Below are 24,289 nucleotides of genomic sequence, written 5' to 3'. Positions count from 1 at the left end.
ATTCAGTCGGAGTGGTCCGATTTCTCACTCTCCGAGGAATCAGGAAACTATATTTCCATGTTCCTGGACAGAGCCGAGCCGCAGCATTTCCACGTCTCAGCTGCCGACGGTGCGTGTTTTCTAGGTTTGCGCAGGTAGAGCTGTGTTCTGTTACGGCTCTGCAGAGAACTCCTTGTACTCCCAGGAAGAAGACAAACATGTTCCTTACGTGATATGAACCACATCTAGAGGTCGCAGCGAGCAGATGCCGGGCACCGAGCCAGCCGGAGAAATTTCTCGGAATGTACAAGACATTCCAGCGGTGAAGTCACCGAGTCCTGCCGCGGACAAATTAGTTTTTAATTACCTTATTTACACATTTGTTATGTCGCTTTCTAATGCGGGTTCTGGGTAAACGGGGATTCCGAAGCAGGAACGTTTCATTGGTTGCTATGGCGATTACTCCACTTTCACCATTTGATCACACGGCTGCTATGTAGTTGAGATCACTTTTTCTTAAAACAATATATATATATTTTAATTAAAACAATCCTTTTGCATGTTTTGTTTTGTTTTTGATAAATCACAGACTTTTCAAAGAACCCCTTAATGACAAAGCCTGTACATGTACGGGCTCAAAATGCATTGTTTTCAATGGGTTTACGGAGCGCCCATTGTCCTTAAGGGGTTTAAAAAAAAATTAAGTTACTGCAGATAATAAAACATCAAACTAGCCAATAAACCTGCATCTTATTAACCATGTTTTGTGTTTAATGTATATAGTATCTCTGATGTAAGGATAGATGTTACAGATTAACTATAACAAAACCGATACACTGTATTTCAGCTGGAAGGGATTTTAAAGTTAAAGGGACACTTCAGCCATCACTGTTGCTTTAATACATCTGACAGCTGGGAGGTCCTTTTAAATTATCGGGGTGTCCCCCCTTGCAAGATTACGTTTGGATCATTACAGCCCATTAGTAGGCAAAATTTCCCACTCACTCACAGTGTAGGCTATTTTTGATCTATACAGTCGCATTATATATATATATATATATATATATATATATATATATATATATATAAATTATAAATATATACACACACATCTGGTACTCTTTAAGCAGCGTATCTGCAAGACACAAAACCTATAGGTAAAACCAAAGGAATTCTGATACAAGAAGTGCATGAATAATTCCCTGGTTGCTATGGTAATTTCACCATACGGAGCTCTTTGCACTAAAACTGCTGCAGTTAAGTCTGGAAATAAGCCGCATACATACATACCTGTAGTGGCAATAACACGCATGCATATCAGGGATAACACAATGAATTCACCCAGCTTTCAATAGGAAACGCCGATATTTATTTACAGATCTTCACAGAAAATTCATTACGGTTAAGGACTCGCGGCCAAACTCCGAAGAGCAGTCTTCTTGTTTACCGAGCAACTCCCATGACGCTCAGCTGTACTTTAACCATCCTTTTGGACTGACCGAGTATGATAAATTATTATTGCCTGATGAGGGTGCAAACTAGGAATGGAACCGGATGCCTTATTTCTGATTAAAATCCCAAATTCCTGAATTGTGAAGAATTTTTCCCCCCAAATGTAAAAATTGATTCTTATCCGTAGTAAAAGCCAAAATATTTACAACACAGTGACGTCATTAGGGCAGTAAATTGATTTCATGCATAGTTTTACATAAACAAATATAAAATGCTAAATAAAATGACAAACACCATATTAAATATGAGCATGGCTCACTGGGTCCAGACGGTTAGATCACTAAAACAACACGTTAAAAGTAGGCAAAAGTAAAGCGGCTGATTTTAAAAAAAAAAGGGCCCCAGGTCACGTCAGTGGGGATAGGGTCCAGTTCTAGAGCCGAAAAACAGGAGAGCAGCGCCACCTTGTGGCCCCATAGGATTGGTGCACCCTGCAGCCACCATACAGCGTCCTTTCTATACCACCAGTGGTCCGAATGACTTCCGTGGTACCCTGTGATTGGTTGGATTTACGGTATAAAGACCACAATCACTGTGTCAGGAAGATAAAGCCAGGTGCACCGTAAAGAAGAATGGATAGAGCCGTGTTGGTCCAAGAAAAGTCACAGCTAACATAATAAGAGCTGTAGAATCACATATGCTTTCCGGACCTCGGGGGTCTCTTTTTCATATAGAACTCTGCATCGAAAGCTGGACAAGAGACCGCTACGTTGGCCCAGAAAAAAAAGGTATTACCTGCGCCCAGAGATGATTTTAAACAGACATACAGACAGATCATGTTACATTAGACGATGATGGTTGGCACTGCGGCGGAAGGAAGACAGTGACGCAAGAGCCTTTGGGTTAGCATGCAAACTCCAACGTTAACATGTTTGCCAATAATAACAATCGCAGGACGCTGCTTGATGACTATTTATGCACAGCCGCAGAACGTTCAACCAAATAACGAGGGAGATATTTATACTACAGTCCGACTATCAATCATGATCTAAGCTAATAAAATCAAAGCCAACAGTCCTTTTTATCAGTAAAAACATCGGGTCCTAATCCTTAAATATGGGGATACAGAAAAATAGACATGCAACAAATGTTCACAGATCAAGCAAAGCCTAAGATATATTATATCTATATATATATTAGTAACCTTGAAGCAGTTTGTTAGAGTCTCAGCAAATGAATTACATTTCAGTGCTCCAGCAGCTAATAGGTGCTCCTTAGATAAACTCCTTTGGTAAAACTGGGAAAGAAGCCGTCCAGATTCCTTCCACACATAAAATTAAAACTATTTGTATTCATGTAAAAGCCGGTGCATGGTAGCACTATAGTTGCTATGCGCCATTGTTCCATATTGCCTCAAGGTTAATAAAATGTGTTTGCTACAATGTCTGACCCGGATTGGCTTTATATATAGATAATGACGAGATTGCCCGACATTATACTCCCAACTTTAAATCACGGGCTTTGCTCGGTCTGTGAACGTTTGGAACAGTCCATATTGTGTTTTGAATTGGTGATGGAAACTATAAAACAGATTAAAAGCTAAAACTGGCATTACCAGCTGAATTTAAAAGGGTATGGAATAAAATTGCTCATCTTTGCATTAGACTGAAAGACTCCTATAACTTATGGCCGCCGGTCAGTATGCGCATGTGAGCAGGGAATCAGTAAGTGGCCTCGTCCATATTGTCATCGCTGTCACCACCAAATTCCTCACCGTTATCAAAGTAGGACATGATGTAATCCGTCTCCTAGAAACAAAAAACAATAAAAAAAATGAACTTTAAATTTTGAAACGTAACAGATCCATTTTAAGCCTCAAAAGCCCATTACGTACATTAGAATGTTAATATCGATAAGTAATGACTTATAGACCATTTGGTGTTTATTCAACTAATGTGACTTCACTATGCATTGTGAAGGGCCAACCCCAGCAAGCTTCTCCTGGAGGTATAGCCCAAACATTTCACCCATATAATGATGTCTTCTAAAGACTTTAGCTATCCAAGTTCTCACCTCCTCATGTTCCTCTTCGTCGTATTCTTCTTCTTCCTCCTTCTCTTCCCCTTCTTCCTTGTTCTCTTCTTCCTCCTCTGAGCTCACTTCTTCTTCCTTCTTTTCCAAATTCTGTGGATTACAGGTAAACGAGCAGCTTCAATTAAAGTTTCATGAGAAAAGAGCATGGCTCTCTACGGAAGGTATTACAGATGACCTCACATACAATGCAACCAACGTCCCAAAGAGTGGAGGTTAAGGTTGAACTTGTCGACTGGTGACATATGGCTACACCGGAAGATGGTTTTTTTTGTCAAGATGTGGCCATCGCTCTAATTAGAAACCAAAAACCCCATTCAACAATACTTGGACTATACAATATATATAATTTTTATTTATTTTTTCCCATTTTAATATATATATATATATATATTTTAAATACATTAAAATTGCTAAAGATTTTCCTAATATTACCATGACAGTTACATAAGAGCAAGGACCCAGCGCATGACTAAAACACATTTTTTTTTTCTACGATACTGTTACATCATTTTATTTTCTTCTGATGTCGGAAGTAACGACAGCCAGCGGTTGTGACGTACAAACAATAACAAAACGACGGGAGGAATTGAAAGGGTTAACGTGAAAGGCGTGTTTTCGAGCGTGTTTTCCCGTATAAAGATAGTGATTTTCCGGAGTCTGTGTCTGGCAGCTGCTCGCAGGGTATGACTGGGGGAATGTGTATTGTCTGCCGACAAGCTGTACAGGGTAATGATACAGTAATCAGAGCTGCCGGGGAGGAAAGTGACAGAGAAAGAAGAAAACCCAGCGCTTATTGTCAGGTAATTACTCTTCAGACGCACTATTAGGGTCACAGCGTGCACAGAGATAGATGTATAGATATATTTATATACAGTTACACATGAGATTTGCCTACAGACGCATAACTATTGCATGTATTCATATGTGGAGAGGTGCATGATAGGAATTAAGTGAAAAGCAGCCAAACTTGGCATTCCCTAATAAATTGATGCATTCTGGGTATTCCAGGACAAAATATCAAAGAAAGTTAAGGGAAATAACAAACACGCCTAGAACCAAACTAAGGTAACATTTTAACTATAATGTGCACACGCACATGTTACATATAAATAACACACAATATTTTGTGTATTTATCTGCAAAATGGAAACAATCCATCAAGGAACAATCTGAATGGTTCGGATACCCACGGAGTACATTTGTCAGCCGGTGGGGTTTATTCTGCGGGAAATGTTCGGAATGAAGGAGATTTCACATTGGGCTTTCATCGTGAGGTCACTTAAGATGTGGATTTTTGCAAGATCTGACCAAAAAGGGGCCAAAAAATATACAAAAACACATTTATCAGCGATCCTGGGAAAATGTTGACTGCTGTTTATGCGAATTGGACATGTTTAACCCCTTATAGTGCAAAAAAAAAAAAAAAAAAAAAACAATGCTAAAACACATTTTGTTGCCTTTTTGATTAAGGAAATGAGTCTTTCTAGCAAATTAAATATAGAAATAAAAAAAAAAAAGTGGTGCAACAGTAAACCTTGCTATGCTACACAACATTTACGCGCTAAAACGTTCTATAGAATTACGTAGAATACGAGGACCCCCTGCAAAAAGAATGCGTTTACAGACATAGGAAGATGAATCTTGGGATCCTGGCTTATCTCAAGGCATATATATCAGATATATATCTGGATATATAATAGGATGGCATAAACAATGCTGAGTTCAGTGCTGATACATGCAGAGCTGCAGGGTTCAGAAGAAGACTACAGACATTATAATGTCCGCGAGTTAGTTAACCCGACTAAAACCATCCAGCCAGAACTGCTAACGTCTGAACTGGTTTCCAGTAACGAGGGGGGGCACCGAGCACTCTCTCTCTCCTTGCTCTGTCCCAGTTAGGTCTTGTCTTACCTCCAATTTCTTAATGATCTCTTCCTTATCCAGAGGAAGCTTCTGTTTGTGTTTCGGGAGGACAATGGAGGACTCTGTAGAAGAAGAAGGGGATATTGGATAAAACGGAGCACGGCTATTTCAAGGTCAGGCAGGAGAGGGTGTTCCGTTCTATTAGAACGGGGCACTTAACACAACACAACGCCACTTGCATTAGCTATGTCTTGGGCTTTGAACATAACCTGTTGTTTCTGTAAGTCGAATTGTTATGTTACATACTACTTGTTATGTCCTGTCCATTGTACAGCGCTACGGAATTTGATGGCACTATAGAAAACAATAAATAATAATAATGCGCCTTGTCTCAACATTGGCTGCATGTTTTAGGTCTTCTTAAATCTACCGGTGTGGGACTTAGAAGAGAGAAGGGTTTCGATGTGTGCATTAAGTGCTCAAAACAAACCAGGTCATTTCATGTAGCTATATCTTTGAGATGCATTTAATTCCAGCTTGTCATCCTAAATGCGCATGTACAAAATGCAACAATTTGTACCCCACCTTTTTCGAGAACTATTAGCTGTCAAAATCATAGGCAAGTAACCTTTTCGCTTATGGACTAAGTTTACTATTTTCTTGTCCAATTACCATCAAGGAGGTAGTCTGGGTCTGCATTATTTTTAAGTGCCACCAGGTGGCGCAATAACCAACACTTATGTATTATTATCAAGAAACAGCGAAGCTGGTGGCAAGGGTTGAAACGTGGTCTTATTACCATAGCAACTAATGGAATGGTCCAATCAGCAAACACATTTCATTGGTTGCCTTTGAGAAAAGACGACATTTAGCTCTTTACACTGGAATCAGGTTTTATACATCACCCTGTTGTGTATTATTGGCCGTTCCTCCAGGTGGACCAACTAGTGCTACTTGCGTTACAACTACTTACTCTCTTTCTTGACCTTTCTCACTTTGATCTTAAGTTCACGGGGCAGCAACTTCCAGTCTGGAAGAGAAATAATACAAGAAAAATTAAGGTTGCGTCTATACTAAAATAACCCCCATACAAACAGTGCAGCTAGCCAAAGAGACATTATATTCACAGAGGGGGTAATTATATTCTGGATAAGGTTTGAGTCTTTACAGCAGGAAAAAAGGGCAGACTAGACGGGCCGAAGGGTCTGATCAGCCAGCAAATTTAAAGTTTCTACATCATTTTGAATCACATGAGCCATTTAGTGTAATATAACATGAAGCGTGTTAAATTGTGTGATATAACTGGTCTATAACCCCAAGACCTGAGTTCAGGGGGAGCACCGGGGGTCCATATGCCATGTGTGCTGTGATATGAACACGTAAAAAAAAAAAAAAAAAATCATGGACAAGAAGCAAGAGAGCTTACCAGGGTTCCAGTCAATAGCATTGTCAACAGGTCCAGACATCTGATATTTATCAGAGTAACGTTCTACATCTGAGTGAAAGAAGATAAAAATAACATTTGTTGCATGCGTCACCGAGAGGCAGATCAATATAGCACGGAGCGAAAGATGGGGGGGATATTTCTCTAGCAGCCCGGAGTGGAAAATAATCAACGCGTTCAGCAACCATCACTGGTGAAATTTGTCACAGCTCGAGTGCGTAAAGAGAATTTCACAGCTTCACAAAAAGATACAAAAACACACACCTCTGTGCATCTGCATATCGCCAAAGGTGACTTTATAATTAAACGGATGAAATGCGTGTAATAAACGGGATTAAACCTGCTCGGATCCGCACGTCAAACTATTGTGTCTTTTTTTAGTAATGCCAAGAAAAACGTTCAAAAGGGGGGAAGATGAAAAAAGGATTGACAGCCACGTCAATCATTCCGATTTGGGCGGTATTAAAAGACATTCGTGTTTCGGTCAAAACGTATAATCGGTACCTTTAAACTTATCTCATTTTACTCTACATTATATAAAATGCGTAGCAAAGTGAGTAAAATAACCCCAGTGAACAAGCCCTGTTAATGGGGTTACTGGGGAGAGCGGGTTTAGTCAAATCTGTCAGAAAAAAAGGTGCCCTAGGCTTTTATAAACCCTTTGCTGTGTCAGTGACTCCTGTAATGGCACCCAAGGGGTTAATCTCTCCGTGTTACCGCGTCACATTGTAAACCAACATTTCGTAGCATAAAAGTGAGCTTTTTAATAAACTGTACTTTTCAAGAAGCTTCCATTAAGAGCTTTTTATTCTCTTCCTCTTAGCACTCGACACCATTCCTGATTGTCAGATGGGCCTGTGATTATTTGATTTGCGTAATGTGTTCCTTTTTAATATATAGTTGCCTTTAGGACAGACAAATTTACCTAGCATCTATGAGCCAGGAAGACAAATTTATGTGCGACCTGAATGGCCCACGTTCGGGATTTTATATGTGGTACAAAAACTGGGTGTCGATACTTAAGTTTTAGGACTGGAGTTTGTAAAGCCCTGTTATATGTTAATAAAAAAATATAAAAATAATAAAAAAAAAGTTTAATTTGGTGATTTCCTTGGAATGGACAGGAATCAGAAAACGGTACCTTTCTTTGGTGCGGCAGGTTTGATGAAATACGGGAGATTTTTCATTCCCCCGCGGAGCTCCTGCTTCAACGCCAGCATATATTCCACCTCTTCTCCCATGAGCAGAGGGACCGGTTTGTACTCTAACGCCTGGGCAAGACAAGAAAAACCCCAGGTAAAGCTTCACGCTGTAACAGTATACGCAGCTTTATTAACCATTTTAGTGCCAGCCATTTGTGCAACACACTATGACAGCCAAGCGGCAAGATCTCCGGTAAACCCGATAAAGTACGAGTAGGAAAGCGAGGCAGCCGTTGCAACTAAAGGACAGGAGAAAACAGAGCTAGTATGGAAGGTCTTTACGTCATAGAAGAACCAAAGTAGAGCTTCTGCGGCATTTGTCATCTTTTAAATAAATATGAGCTTTTTTGGGTAAACATGCAACTCAGGTATCCTCAATTCTTTCTAAATCCTAGATACCCGTTGACCAAACATCACGCTTCCATCTCGCGGTTTCAAATGTTTACTTGGTTAGAAAATTAGACTTTCTTTAAAAGGACAATCATGTCGGGATTGTTTTCTTATGAACACATACGGCCATTACCAACAATAATAACCCAGCAAGTTCCCCAAAATGCCTACAAATGTATTTCTGGCTGCAGAGATGTCATGGAGAAATTCATGATAAAAACTTACAGGGAATAATGGCGGAGGCTGAAGAGTCGGTGGAGGTAAGGATTCTCCTCGGGCAAAGCCTACAGCCTCCACGTTAAATGTCATCTGGCCCCGGGCACCACCTCGGCCCCGTCCGGCCATCTTGTCTGGGCCTGGCACACAGCACAGAAATCACAACTGGGGGCAATGGAAAGACACGAGAAAACAAGGAATCATTTCTCAGTCCACTGAGAAACCATCCTAAAAAGAAAAGGAAGGGGGGAAAAAAAAGGACTGTGGTGCAAAGTTTGGAAATTGTTTTCATCACCATGGCGACCACTGGAGTTGATGCAGTGGTTGCTGTGGTGATAACACCATTTCTAAACGTTTACACCAGAATCATCTTTTATACCTTTTATTCAGCGCAACAGAATTTGATGGCACTATATATAACAATAAATAATAATACCTAAACTCCTATCACACCTGAAGAAAGTTAGAAAAACAGCAGCAACAATAACATATAACATATTTATTTGACTAGAATTATTATTAATTAGTATTCAGGTATTCTTATTATTAGCTGTGGAGAAATGTATCTACAAGTTAAGAGAGCCGCGGCGTGGATTGAAAGCCTCATAGTTACTCTGTAACTCTGCTGTTTACATAATAATCTGCTCTGTTTGTAAACACACTAAATATAATTGTACAATTTGTTTTTTTTCACTCATTTTTATTTGGACTTAAAACTTGGGAAATGGCTTAATGTATTTCAGCAGCAAGAACGTATAGATCCATATATAAAAATTACATATAAACAATTACATATTACATACATTATATTACATAGGTATTAAATATATAAGAAAATATACATTTAGATATAATACAATCCCAGCGCCGAATATCCTAATTTATAAAGGCAGCTAAATCAGCTGTCTGTCGATCACTGGAGCCCCTCCATGTTCTATATGTATATTTATTTAATAACATATCGAATAAAGCCTTTTATTTACCTCACTGCATGCTTCCTTACACATGGAACGCACACCAGCCGACGCACAATCATGACGCAAGGCTGACCACGCCCACAAACTCTTTCCCCCATAGATACTGTTGTTAGCGTCTTCTTCTGTCCGTCAGAACGCGGGCAGCCAATCACCGATTAGTTAGTAGGCGGGACATTGCTAGGTAAGCAGAGGTCGTGGGGAGCGTGTGGTTTCCATGGTGATTGGGAACCTGCGCTCCCTGTGAGATGCAGGCTCAGCTGGCCTCCAGCTCCTGGCTTCTGTGGAGTAGGACTCCTATGATGCTCAGCCAGACCACAGACAATATTTTGGCTGGCTGTGGATCACAAGGTCCTAGTCCACAGAGGCTGCCTGATCCCACGTCTGTATATTTAATGTGGCTGCTTCAGACCCCAATGAATTAAAGCTGATTTATTTCCATCTCGCCTAAGTAGATGTCTCTATAAATATTTAAATACACCCTCCGAATCTGCCCATTCCCCATGACATGTTACCCCATCGCCCCGTTTACTCTCAGAATCTGCCCGTTCACCCTCTATTTCAAATAAAAAGCCTTTCTGTTGCGGTTCTCCGGGGCTCGTTGACCGCTGAAGCGCGTCGCCGTGTGGGTGTCCGCGCGTTTCCTTCGCTTCCATGTATCATTGTTTTTGATACAATAAACCTTTTCTGAAGTTCATCTCCCGCCTACGGGCAAAAGTGCTCTGAGTGTATTAGTAATAGAGAGACAGCAGCAGTTAAAACTCAGACCTCAGCCGTCGGTCTTGTCTTAGATCCAGGAGCCGTATGTCTATCCCACGCGTGTTTAATACCCTCACTGTATTACCCTCTACCACTTCTGATGGGAGGCTGTTCCATTTATCCTCCGTGCCAAAAGTCTTATAAATAGTAACTTTGTTATTATTTTTTATGTTTCGCGCACGTATTTCCCTGTCCATGACCCTCTTCTATTTGAGAAGCCAACTCTCGTGACCCGGAATCCTTTCGGAGATCGGAACGTGGCACCAGTTCCATCATCTGTCCTGCGTGGTCCCTCACGCAAGCCAAGTGATGCTCACCTTTACTTGCGACAATACTCTAGCTTCGCATTCGGCGTGTCTGATGCCGGCTCAGGCTAGCGCCACCACGTAGAGTGTGAAGTCCGGTGAGGAAAGTCGACACTCAACTCATTTATTGCTTAGAAATCACAGTGGGGGAAACAGGGGCCGAGAGACACCCTGCTAACACTTCATGTACCTTTTGTTGGTCACCCCCCTACTACCAACCATATGATGCCCCCTGTTGGTGTAGATGGTATCAGAGATCTTTGTACCCAGCCCCCCGGCATTTAAACGCATCCATAGGGATGGGATCCATAGATTTACCATCCCATTTGGGGTAAAATGGAGAAAGGAAGCTCTAGTGCAGGGGTGGGCAATTAATTTTCCCATGGGGCCACATGAGAAATTGGAATGGTTTTAGAGGGCCAGACCTCTACAAACTACAAACTCCGAAGCCTTGTCCATTTTGTTAACTTATGTGCTGTTTAATAAAGTTATTCAAGCCTACGTCATTGGTAGAGGTGCTTGAATAAGTAAGGCCTGAATAACTATTAGCACAGCACAGAAGTGAACAAAATGAACAAGGCTTCGGAGTGCATACCGTATTTTTCGCTCTATAAGACGCACCTGCTGATAAGACGCACCTAGATTTTAGAGGAGAAAAAAAAGGAAAAAATATTTTGAGCTAAAAAATGGGCTAAAATATTTATTACAATAACTGAATAAGCTATGAACACAGTAAGACACACGCAGTAAGACACACACAGACACAGTAAGACACACAGACACAGTGAGACACACACAGACACAGTGAGACACACACAGACACAGTAAGACACACACAGACACAGTAAGACACACACAGACACAGTGAGACACACACAGACACAGTGAGACACACACAGACACAGTAAGATACACACAGACACAGTGAGACACACACAGACACAGTAAGACACACACAGACACAGTAAGACACACACAGACACAGTGAGACACACACAGACACAGTAAGACACACACAGACACAGTGAGACACACACAGACACAGTAAGACACACACAGACACAGTAAGACACACACAGACACAGTGAGACACACACAGACACAGTGAGACACACACAGACACAGTAAGACACACACAGACACAGTGAGACACACACAGACACAGTAAGACACACACAGACACAGTGAGACACACACAGACACAGTAAGATACACACACACACAGTAAGACACACACACACAAACACAGTAAGACACACACACACAGTAAGACCTCCCTCCCTAACCCCCCTTCTCAGTATCTCCCCTCTAACTCCCTAACCCCCCCTTCTCAGTATCTCCCCTCTAACTCCCTAACCCCCCCTTCTCAGGATCTCCCCCCCCGCCCCGGTCACTTACCTTAAACTCCTGTGTTGGAAGCGTGAGGCGTTTGTCTCGGGTGCCGGCGCTTCACTGCTGATCGCCGGCGTCTGACGTCATATGCCGGCGCCCAGCGTAAAGCGCCGGCACCCGAGACAAACGCTTCCAACACAGGAGTTTAAGGTAAGTGACCGGGGCGGGGGGGGACACCGGACTCATTGGTGAGTCACCAGGACACTCTTTGCGGGCCGGTCCGAGCTATTCAGCGGGCCGGATGTGGCCCGCGGGCCGTGCTTTGCCCAGGTCTGCTCTAGTGGAATGTTAGAAGGTTCCTTCTTCACCATCTCATGAAGCGTTCCTTTGCGTCTGCTGAGGGACCCACTTTTTCTTCCTTCCACACATCTTGTGAAGTGGAAAACCACAGGCTGAGCCTTCGCGTCGATATTACAGCCGGCTTCTCGAGGCTCCATTGAAAGCCGAGCGAAAAATTCTCGACGGCAAATTGCCACTTTAGGTTTGTCTGATAACAGCCGCGGCCTAAAGCTTCAAAAGAAGTCATTACGATTTTAACTCTATTGCCATTGAAGCGTTGGGTTTCTAATAAAAAGACTGTATTTCTCTCCGCGCGAAACATGACCACTAATGAAATCATCAGGTCCTTCAGTTTCTTTTAACCCTGTTTACTCACAGGATGGATAAACTGCGTTCGGGAGCAGCGTAGCAGAACGTGGCACGCATGCGACGGATGGATTTGTTGTTCCGGAAACGCAGCGTTTCGTACACAGACACATTTTTTAAATTCGGTAAAGTGGGCGCTTGACCCAGGATCACTATGGCAACAGCCATCGTCACTAAAAATGACCACTTATATATTTTTTAAAAAGTTTAGTACCAGTCAGGTATAGAACATGATTTAGAGGGTTTTTGGGGAGGATTGAGGGCTTTTATAATACAACATTTACTTTTTACCGCTTAAGGTGTCTTGATTGAGGACCTGAGTGACTCCGTACCTAGTTACCATGGCAATAAGCCATGAACATTATTATGGCAAATCCATGGAATCACCCAATGGGATTTCATTTTAGGCTACCATTATGTCTATAAAATACCATCTTCCTCAGGTGCCATCGTAACACAATGGAAACTTGTGTCCAAGATCCATGATGATGTGACTGCTCTCTTGGACCTTTTCTTCAGCTAACTATCCAGAACACGGCTTCTACAAACATTCTTAAGAATATATATTTCTTGTGAGTCTCTGCCCAGATGAAATGGCCTTGGTACAAAAAAAAGAGAAGAGATGTTTTGTACAGACTCACTTCCTACACTTTGCGTTCTTTGTGAAACTGCGTGATACACGGATGACATTGACGGCTGAAGGGCCGCGTTCCCAACGCATTGTCGCGTGTCCTTCGGAAAGTCGTAATACTGTGACTCATCCGTAGGCTGTTTTATTAGTCGTTACGAGGCATTGTCTATGGATAAAACAACACACCAGTGTGAGACAGCTACAAATATTGAGATGGAATATCAACAACCCACAGAGGTCAGATCCAGGGACATCAAAAGCCCATCAAGTCTGAGGGGTACAACCCCTCGTTTTTAACTCCAGATGCCTGAAGGTACATTATCCACCTTCTCGGAGCACCATTTTAACTGGGAATCGAAAAGGCAACGATCATGTCCAGACTGTTCCCACCCGTATCTGACCAACTAAACACACTTATAAAATGGCCACCACATTTTTGCCCAAGACTTTTCATGGTTCCCATCTGTTCCTGTCTACATTTATTTATTTTTATCTTAAATGTGTTTGTACCTAGGGGAGGTTGGAATGTGTTTGTGGTCTTCATGATCTCCATGGAGATACTTCTGGCCAGCAACTTTGCACTAATGATGAGTATTTAGGAACCAAGTGATTACAAAAGAATCCTGCTTAAAGGCGAACCTAGGCTCCTTATACCTCATTACAAAGAGATTATACATCTCTGTTTCCAGATTCAGTGTCCATCAAGGGTAAAAAAAATCTTACGATAAAATGGACCATATTCTTCTAAGAAGTTCAGGTGATAATGACTTGGTGCAGGCTTTGGAGAAGATACAATTTATGATGCATCTATTATTGATTCAGTGGATATTCATACAAAGCACCCCTGCAAGGCTAAAGAAAACTCCTATTTATATGCCTCATTTTCCCACCAGAGAAGGAGGCTGTGCAAATTATCCTTAGTGTTATACATGGCAATTTCTTAGCTTTGTCCCATTGTGTTAAGGGATTCCCCATGCTGTAAAATAGGGCAAATTCAATTGATGCCCTTAACCACAATGTGTAATACGAAAATAGCACGTATAGAGCTAGACTTTAATCACCCAGGGAGGTGAACAATGCACTAGAACTGATTTGAACTCTGCCAGCACTGACCTTGGAACGTTTTTGACTCTGCACAAGCTCTGCAAGTCTGCAGTGTGCTCATCTTTAATATATGGTTAAAGTTTTTCCTTAGTAACCAATGTTTAGTTTAGGAATAAGCCTTTGGGGCAATAAATATCTACTGGCAGAAGACCAACACTCACAATTTAAGTTTGGGGATGTTGACCTTTAACAGGAAGAGAAGATTCTCCCCACTGTTTGTGCCAAGAATTAGAGCTTTTTTTAGGGTCTCACATGAATGGGGTATTCATTAGGCTTTTTTATGGCAATGGCTATGTCCAGTCAATGAGGCGGACAGGTCAAGTCAATGTTAATCTCAACTGAGATGGACATTGACTAGGGGAAGAATCAATGTCAAAGAACGAAAGTAGACAGAACAGGGGTAAAAGGTGGATATGGAATGGTAAGCTGAGGAATTGGGGATTGAGCCTGATGAGAAAGGAGAATTGATGCAAAACCAATAGATAAATATTGGGACAAGGAACAAGGGGATGTATCATTTCCTAGGTTCTCCTGTGCCCATAGGTGGAATTCTAAATCTCAAAGCAAAGCAGGTGGCCCAAGTTGGTCGGACCAAATCACGCATTTGCCCCTATACCCCATTAGCTAACCCATCCTTTCTGAGTTATTTTAAACATATGCAATAAAAGTACCCTGAGATCCTAAAAAAAGAATGTATGACTTGTATCATCTACATGTTTGACAAACATATAAAGGTCTAAACCCAACACCGCAGGAGTATTGTGTACTTAGACAGTCAGGTGAGCCTGCGCTGTCATCTGATTTATTTTGCAAGTTTCTGTAAGGCGTCTCTTCTTACTGTTTGAGCTTCTATTTCAGTATCCGAAAAAAAAGCGGAGTGGGAGGCAGGCACTGCTAAAAATGTAGAAAGGGTCTCGCTTTTATTCCTACGCAGTGGAACATTGGAACAAAAAAGAAATATACTCTCCAATGTTGCAAGCCCTCGCCTTTTCGCACGACTACACATTTGCTTAAAATGATCATTTAACCCTTTACTTTTCAGGCATCTGAACATCAACTAAAATGTTCACATTGAATGAAAATAAAGTTGCGACTCAAAATTAACACTTTGTTGAATCAGCAATCTACAGAGCAGAGCAGGTGACGCTCTGCCTCCAAGTCAGACGCGTTTCGAGCACATAGTCATAGGCTGGAGGAGGGATGAACATGCTTTCCTATGCTAAAAAAGGGTAAACTTACAAAAATAACTATATCCTGGCCCATAATATTTGGATTAAAATCCCAGCATTGTAAACTGTGTCTGTTCCTTATGTTGGAAAAGATTATGATTACCCCTCCCTCCTTGAGTCAAAGAATGTCCCAAACTCTTTGTTGATTGTGGCAGAGCATTGCAAGACAGAATTTTGACGATACCAGATCATATTATTAATACCCAGGAGCTTACACTTTAACATTGATCTGGCACCATAGGTAAATTACTATAAGATGGTTAACCTGAGACGATACGAAGCTGAAAATGTGACTTGACAAGGGGTTATTTCCAAGAATTCTGGCTGTTTCATGAAAAGGAGAATGTTTTAGTTCTAAAAATAGCTATTTTTAAAATAAAATTATATAAACATTTAAATAGGGATCCTCGCCTTCCATATCATTCATGGACGTGGTCTTCTCATTAAAACCCTACAAGGCTTCATGGTAAGCCTCATCCAGTTATACCCTTAAAACTAACAGAGCAATAAACATCCAATAGCGGGATATTCATAAAACAAGTTATTAAATGTATACATTTACAAGCTTTAATAATGTTTTAACTATTTATGTGCCTCATGCAAGAAAATTGCAAAAAAAAAAATCAGAGGTGTGGAGCAGGCTGATCTCCAGCCACTCTCATCATTTTCATCCAGGCTTTGACCAGATGATGACTCCATAAATATCATGGAAGCTGAGGAATGATAACAGGATGGAGAACTCCATGCTTCCCTCTATTATATACAGTAACAGGCACACTGGCATTTGTTGGTGTGACATTCAGCAATTGCTGACTGGGCATCCATAGTATTAAGAATTCACCATTTCCATATTGTCCTTAAAATTTGAATTCTGAATTAAACAAACACATTTTAAATCAGGTAGAGATGGTTATAAGTATAACAGGTAGCAGGATTAACCCCACCATCTTGGAATTGTGAGATGAAACAGGGATGTCTTATGATGTCATAATGCTAACTTTCAATAAGTTTCAACAATAATCCACTGCACACAAACAAGCCAGGAGCCCAACGTATACGCAATAGCGAAGGAATAACCAAAAGTTGGTGTAGTCAAGAGAATGAGCTTGGGGTGGGGGGATCATGGACCAGGGCTTTGGTTTTATTTTTCCTTCTCTACAGGTAAAAAACACAGTTAACCTCTTAGTATCCAGAAGGGAAGGACAATTCTTCAGCCATGGTTCCCTAGAGGTTCCCCACAGAGGTTTTTTTCCTCTCTTGAGTGCTGAGTCCAGAGGTAGCAGTCACCATGGTCAGCTCTGAGGCCCAATAAGTTGGACTATCAAGATTTTATGTCATAATTAATATTAAATAAAATGCACTCAAACTATATGTTTCTGTTGTAGTTTTTATACGAATTACTAAAAGTTAATGTAACCATTTGTAATAAAATAATGTGTTCAGTTTAACAAGAGGAATGAATGGATCACACTGGATCACACTGGATCAACACTGTGTACTCTAAAGAGCTGCAGGACTTGCTTGTGACACAACTGTGTTTGGACCACCAGGGAAAGCTGGGGGGGAACAATTCAGGAGCTCTGGGACAATAATACCGGGGCTGGCGGTACATTACAGGGGCTATTTCAAAAGCAGAGAATTTTCAAGAGAATTGTAGGAGAATTTGAAAACTGAAGCCAAAAAAAACAGAGTTGGGAAAATCTCCAATTCAACTATTATTCCAAATCTGCTATTTTAACCTCAATTTTGCAATTTGCTTGCACGGCCCTTGAAAATCTCTCTAGTTCTTTTCTTATTGAATAGACCCTATAATGTTTTATGTTTTCAAGTTAATTTTTATTTCATTTTAATAAATTAAATTTTTAGTCATTTTTTGTGAGGGGGCTACAAGCTTTTTTTTTGCACCAAGGCCCTTCGCTCACTAGTTTCACTGACATACATATTCATACAAAAGTGTTCCTGAGCAGCTACTTATACCTTGGCTAAAAATATACCCTGTTTCTCAAGTTGTGTTGCAGGGAAGAATTAAATTCTCATTTTGAAAGTCTCAGATTTGTTTCTATTCTTACATTTTTCCCCTGAGATAATGATTCAAGCTGGTTTATTTTCAGAACCCAAGTCTTTAAAGATGTTAGCAGAATATTAGTCTGCTGCTTGGCTGCTGCTTGGCCTAGATGGTGTAGACCTCAAGGAGGTAAGTAGGTTAAGGTTGGACAGTGGCCCTTCAGCACCATGTAAGGTGCTGCTATTTAGATCAAATTCAGTTTAGGATTGCCACCTTTAGGTAAAATAAAAAAATAGTAACACAATGATTTGTGTGTTCTATAACACAGCCTAGATGTCCGTTTCCTCACCTCTTGGCCAATTAAGCCTATATGTTTTTGTTTATTCTTCAACAGCTGGGATGATGGGGTTTTATAAATCTTATTAAACATATATCTATTACTTTTTCCCCCTAGACTTCAACAGACAAAATTCATAGAAAAGCATTGATACATCTTGTGATCCAGAACCTAGAATTGTATGAGAAATCTAGAACTTATTATAATGGTTTAAGTTCCTAGAAGGGTTTACAGTGTGAAAAAAAAGAAATGTGGCTTGTTGTTGCTTAGGGCAAATAGCACGTTCTGGAGAAATAAAATACTCCTGGCCATTTTCTGCATGTGGCAGTGATTTAGCTAAGGGCTCTTGATGATGTCATTACAAGGGATTCACATTTCAAGTGCAATTGAGACATCATCTTGTAGAAAAGAGAACAGCAGATAGTCTCAGTTTATTATTATGGCTACTAAATTACTCACAACACAGCCGTTGAGAATAGATTTTAGCTGGGAATTTGGGGAACTGTGAAAACTGTATTTTTGAAATTATTTATAGGAACACTCACGTTAATAAATGTGCAGAATTGTCATCAAATGTGCTGAGAATCAGTGGCGTCTCCAGGTTTCATATTTAGGGGGGGCACATGGGGGGCCAGGGACCAAAGTAGGGGGGCCAATTATAAAACGGTACATATACACTATATATATATATATATATATATATATATATACACACACACACACACACACGTTAGACGTGCATTTTTAACTACATAATATGCACTTATCTCTTTGAAGTAAAGACTGTGATTAAAATATGATTTCAAAATAACAGCTAAAGTGACAGTTATTTTTCATTATTTAATATTAGCCCCTGCTGACAATATATATAAATATTAGACCCTGCTGCAGATATATATTAATATTAACCCCTGCTGCGGATATATATTAATATTAGCCCCTGCTGCGGATACATACTTATATTATACCCTGCTGCCGATATACATAGAAATTATACCCTGCTGCCAACATATATTAATATTAGCCCCTACTGCCGATATATATTATTAGTCCCTGCAGCCAATATATATAAATATTAGCCCCTGCAGCCAATATTTATTGATAATAGGCCCTGCAGCCGATATATATAAACATTAGTCCCAGCTTCCGATATATATTAATATTAGCCCCTGCAGCCAATATATATTAATATTAGACCCTGCTGCCAATATATTTGCCACACTGACTGCAGATCAGGGGAAGACAGTGAGAGTCAGTGCAGTGTTCCCTCCTTCTGACTGCACCGTGACATTGAGAGGTCCTCTCCCCTGTAATCATCCCCAGAGTCCCTTTTGTCCCCTCATTCACTAAACCATAGCGCTCTTTTACTTACACCCTGTAGTTCAGGTATAGATCAAATAAACAACACATGGAAACAGCACATGCAACTGAATGAGATTAAAAAAAACCTTGTATTTGCAGGTATACATAAATAATGTATGGAAACATAGCATTGCAGGTATAAACCAACAGAACACACAAACCCAGCATTGCAGGTATATATCAACTGGAAATCACATGTACACTCAGCACTGAAGGTATAGATCAAATAATCAACACATGGAAACAGCACTCCAGGTATTGATCAACTGAATAAGACATGCAAATCCTATATTTGCAGGTAAACATTAATAATGTATGGAAATATAGCCGATACAGATGAACAGAATGACACAAAACCCAGCTTTGCAGATATAAATCAATTGGAAATTACATATAAACTCTGCATTAAAGGTATAGATGAACCCCCCTAAATTACAGGCATAGATCACTGGTCACACACCCCAAAGCCAGCCCTGGTGTCCACACTGCCCACATAGAACCTGACCAGCACCTAAGTTACACATTATGTCAACTTTGTCCCCAAACAGCTGAACGTACGCCGTTTTTGTCCCATAAAGACCTCTCCCTCCCAATCTATCCTATCTACCCCCTCTCCCTCCCAATCTATCCTATTTACCCCCTCTCCCTCCCAATCTATCCTATCTACCACATCTCCCTCCCTATCTACCACATCTGCCTCTCTATCTACCACATCTGCCTCCCAATCTATCCTATATACCCCCCTCTCCCTCCCAATCTATCCTATGTACCCCCCTCTCCCTCCCAATCTATCCTATCTACCCCCTCTCCCTCCCAATCAATCCTATCTACCCCCTCTCCCTCCCAATCAATCCTAACTATCCCCTCTCCCTCCCAATGTATCCCATCCACCCCCATCTCCCTCCCAATCTACCCCCTCTCCCTCCCAATCTATCCTGTATCTACCCCTTCTCACTTCCTATCTACCTCTTCTCTCTAACCCCCTCCTAACTTTCTAACCCCCCCTTTGAAGTTCACTTACCTTGGGCTTGTCCAGCGGTGAGATCGCGAGGTCTCTGTATCCCTGGTTCTGCCGGCTTCACTGCTGGGCGCCGGATATGACGACATATACCAGCGCTCGGCTTGAAATGCCGGCACTGCGAACCAGGAAGAGGCCTCGCGGTCGCGGAGAAGAGTGAGAGGCGCCGAACGGTTGCTCAGAACTTATTCCTCAGCAACCGCTCGGCGCCTCTCACTCTCTCCTCCGGGTCTATTAAAAAAAAAAAAAAGCCGGCGTTTCAATTGGGGGGGCACACCGGGGGGCACAGCATGATGTAGGGGGGGCCATGGCCCCCTCTGGCCCCCCCCTGCCGACGCCACTGCTGAGAATAGATTTTTTTTGTCTAGGGAGATTTGGGAATATATACATTTTTATGCAAGATATTCTTTGAGGACTGGCAATTGTGGTGTGAATGAGTTTAAGGTCTGGTTTAGACTGGTTTTAGATGGTACCCCAACAACGGACAGGCTGGTGAAGTTAGCCTGAAAGTGAAAAATGGCAAGAGCATAACTAAAATAATTTATTCAACCTACCTATCGTTTATGCTTTCAGTGTGGTAATTTTTAGTTGAAAAGTTTTAAGGCCAGAGTTAGCAGAACTAACGTTAGTTATTCAATTTCCTGTCCTGAAGTTCTCGCCCTTCTTCTCCCTCAACCCCTAGAAAGGCTCCGAACCAGTCAGCAACTTTACGATCGGGAAGGCCCTGACAAGTTATTTGAATCTGTAAATCCCATTACATTAGCATTAATTGTGTGTTAATGGTTGTTCTCTGCTGCACCAGTAGCATATCTGGAAACTTCCCAGGGTAGCCCCAGATAAAATTGAGTGGACTGGAGTTATAGAGAAAGTGGGTGGGGAGTGGGTTTGGAGTGGGTGTGGCCAAGCATTGATCTCCTGTTCACCCAAAGAGGACAGTGACCAAAAATGGAGATCTCTCATGAATGCGTGTAGGTTAGATAGAACCCAGTGTTGATCAGTCGTCCCCCATGTTCCATGAGGTCATGATCGACAGGAACCTTTTTCCCAAAGGTTTAATAATAGGTCATTTTAACCTTTATCCCAATGACTAACATAGTAGTGTCCTCAATATTTTTCCCACGCAGTCAGACGCAGAAAGACCAATGTGTCTGACATTAATAACATCTCTGCTGTACACACATACCTGATTCTTCGACAACATTGATGTTGGGATGGGATGGGATTACTAATTCCTCCCAGATTACAGCAGAGAGAGGCAGCAGCAGCAAGATGAAGCAAACACCCATTATTTTATTAGATGGTCATCAATATCTACCCCACCTTTTGGGATTCCAATACTCCTGATACTTTGACTATAGGTGGCGCCGGCCCTGAGTACACACCTGCCTCAAATAAACCTAGAACAAAACAAATTATTTAAGATTTTCTATATTTTGTGATTTTAATTAAATGAAAAAAAACATTGACCATCTTAATTTTAAAAAAAATAATGATTTTGTTTTTAGCTTTTTTTTTATTAGACTTTGCAATTTTTACTGCCTCTTAATAGAAAAAATAATAATAAAAAATAATATATATATATATATTCCTATTTTCATATTTAATTAGATTTTTCCAATCGTTTAGGTCTATATAGAATTCCGATGATGGGCAGCCTATTATTTCTACTGATTTTTTTTTTTTACATGTTTATTGGTGTCGACAGCAATACAGCGAAATATTTCTACTGATTTTTTAAGGTCTATATGTCAATCTTCTCGGATGCTGACTCCTCAAACCTGAATTAGCTACACCTATTGACGCAATGCTGAAATGCCAACCGGGAATATAAAGCACCGGTGGATGGAGATCAGTCATTGTGCAATTCAGGAATATACATATAAATATATATAAATGTTTTAATTTATTATTTTAAGCCGTGCGCATGAAGAGGAGCAGAAACGGGCTATGTTTTGGGAAATGTTGAAAACAGGGCAGAAATACAATTAGCCGACACGTTACCATGGTGACCACACAGTGAAGGTACGGACCCATCACAAAGGGCTCGGAGCAGGCACCGTGCGTATGTGTGAAGCAGAATGATGTTCACAAAAAGCACCTCACATTTTAACGTCTTCATGAAACATTTAAAAACCTATTTTAGGGATAGCTAGCAGTGATAGAGGTCACTCGTCCCTGTGCAAGTCCGTCTTAAGGTTCGATTTGCATTCCAGGGACTTCATAGGAAGATCATTGGTGATGCAGGATAAAATTGCATGACAAGAGCTTTAGATGTAGTGTAAGAAAGAGTTTTTTTTTATGTAGAGTGTGGTGGATACGTTGAAAGAACTTCCAGCAGAAGTGGTAGATGTTAATACAGTGAGGAAATAAATGTAAGCCTGCATAGGTAGGCATAGAGCTACTGAAGAACGTCTGAGACCTGCGTTCTTCTGTGCTGGAGCCAATCAGTTTTACCCATGTCCTGGCTTCCTCTCTAGACTTGTCTGGAAATACCCCCATACAAAGTGCCCTCTCCATATGTGCCCATATGTGCCCTTCAGCCTCAGTGCCCTGGGATATAACATCATCAATTCATGGGTGGCCACAGTGTGCAGTGCTATTGGGGTACTTCTTACTCAAGGACCCTCAGTTGCCTCTGATTTTGCACCCCTGGTATCGCACTCATAGTACTGCTCCAGACAGGAGTACATGGGTCCGGCTCTAAAATAAATTAAGGAATTCAGTACAAACACCAAATGATGCAATGTACTTCATCATAATTCACCTTCATTTGTACTGCAATACAATTGTTTTTTCAAAATGTAACCCTACCATTCAGCTATAGCAAGGGATGGATGGATTGCAAGCTCTTCTGGTGCTGCAAGTCTGCTTTGAAACAAAGAAGCCTTCCAGGGGTTTTATATCCATCCAGTAATAACAATAATACAAAGCATTTGTGTGTATATATATATAAATGAATGATATTATATATTAATATTATATATCAATGATTACATATATTACATATGATAGGACATATTGTCTGCATGGCTGCATCCTGTCTCAGTACCAGAAGGTTCTTAATCCCGGTTAGAGGCAATTATACGGCATGACCAGGGCACCAATTGAATAAAAGATTAAATTGAATAATGTCTTGTCATCAGATGAGATACATTGTATTTCCTTACAAAGAAAAAGCAGAATTTTAAGCTCCTGTGTCCTTCCACTATGGTACATGGACCTGCAGTGCAAGCAAGGGTTAAATTGCAGAAGTGGGTCAGGAACGAGCATGGTATATAACAGGCGCAAGAGGGTTGGTGGAAGGATGGCCCCGGACTATGTGTATTGGTGCAATCTTATGGCTCGGTGTATTTTAATGGAATATCTTCTTTTCCTCTATGGGAAAACGGCTAAAAATAGCTCAGTGGGTCTCGCAGGGTTTTTCATTCTGTGACAGTGAATTGCAGGCACCAGATTGTATGCAGTGCTGCAACGGGGGGGAAATACAGCCCCACGCTCAGCCATTAATCCATTTTATCTGCATTTATTTCTTAAATAGCCTTCACCCAAAATAGATTCAAAATAGAACAAGCTTTTTTTAATACCCCCATCCCCCTTGTTCTCTATATAAAGGGATATTTCTTTTCTTTTTTTTTCTTTTTTTTTTTTTTTTTCCCAGACATGAATTTTCTTTGGGAATATTCAGGAATTTCTGGAAAGAAGAAAGCGGGTCTCCTCCGTAACCAGGCATCCGAAGCAAGGTCTCATCAGACGGTTTACCAGGTGAGACACCCAGCTCCTAACCCTAGGTGTATGCCAGCATGCATGCCGGTGGCAAGGGGCAGTTTTTATTATTGGGGGGTCCCGATATGCCAGCGTCTCTTATTATCTAATGAATGAAAGAAACAG

At 41.0% G+C, this 24,289-nt stretch overlaps 1 protein-coding gene across 2 annotated transcripts; it reads right to left on the bottom strand.

Annotated features, from left to right (window-relative positions):
* Positions 1-3,152: 3,152 nt before the first annotated feature.
* Positions 3,153-8,769, bottom strand: LOC149284764 (DNA-directed RNA polymerase III subunit RPC7-like). 2 transcript variants are annotated; one of them, XM_089496415.1, is made up of 7 exons: positions 8,650-8,769; positions 7,974-8,103; positions 6,815-6,883; positions 6,362-6,418; positions 5,437-5,510; positions 3,505-3,615; positions 3,153-3,239 (listed from the first exon to the last, which is right to left on the bottom strand). In XM_089496415.1, exons 1-7 carry the CDS (start codon positions 8,767-8,769, stop codon positions 3,153-3,155), a joined length of 648 nt encoding a protein of 215 aa, XP_089352541.1. The 2 variants fall into 2 exon arrangements, with proteins under 2 accessions (XP_089352541.1, XP_089352542.1); XM_089496416.1 differs by lacking the exon at positions 6,815-6,883.
* Positions 8,770-24,289: the final 15,520 nt, after the last annotated feature.

Source organism: Sceloporus occidentalis, unplaced genomic scaffold (genome assembly GCF_023333645.1).
Source record: "Sceloporus occidentalis isolate IW3139 unplaced genomic scaffold, rSceOcc1.0.p SCAF_89, whole genome shotgun sequence".
Taxonomy (NCBI): Eukaryota; Metazoa; Chordata; class Lepidosauria; order Squamata; family Phrynosomatidae; genus Sceloporus; species Sceloporus occidentalis.
This window is presented reverse-complemented; position numbering and strand designations above follow the sequence as displayed.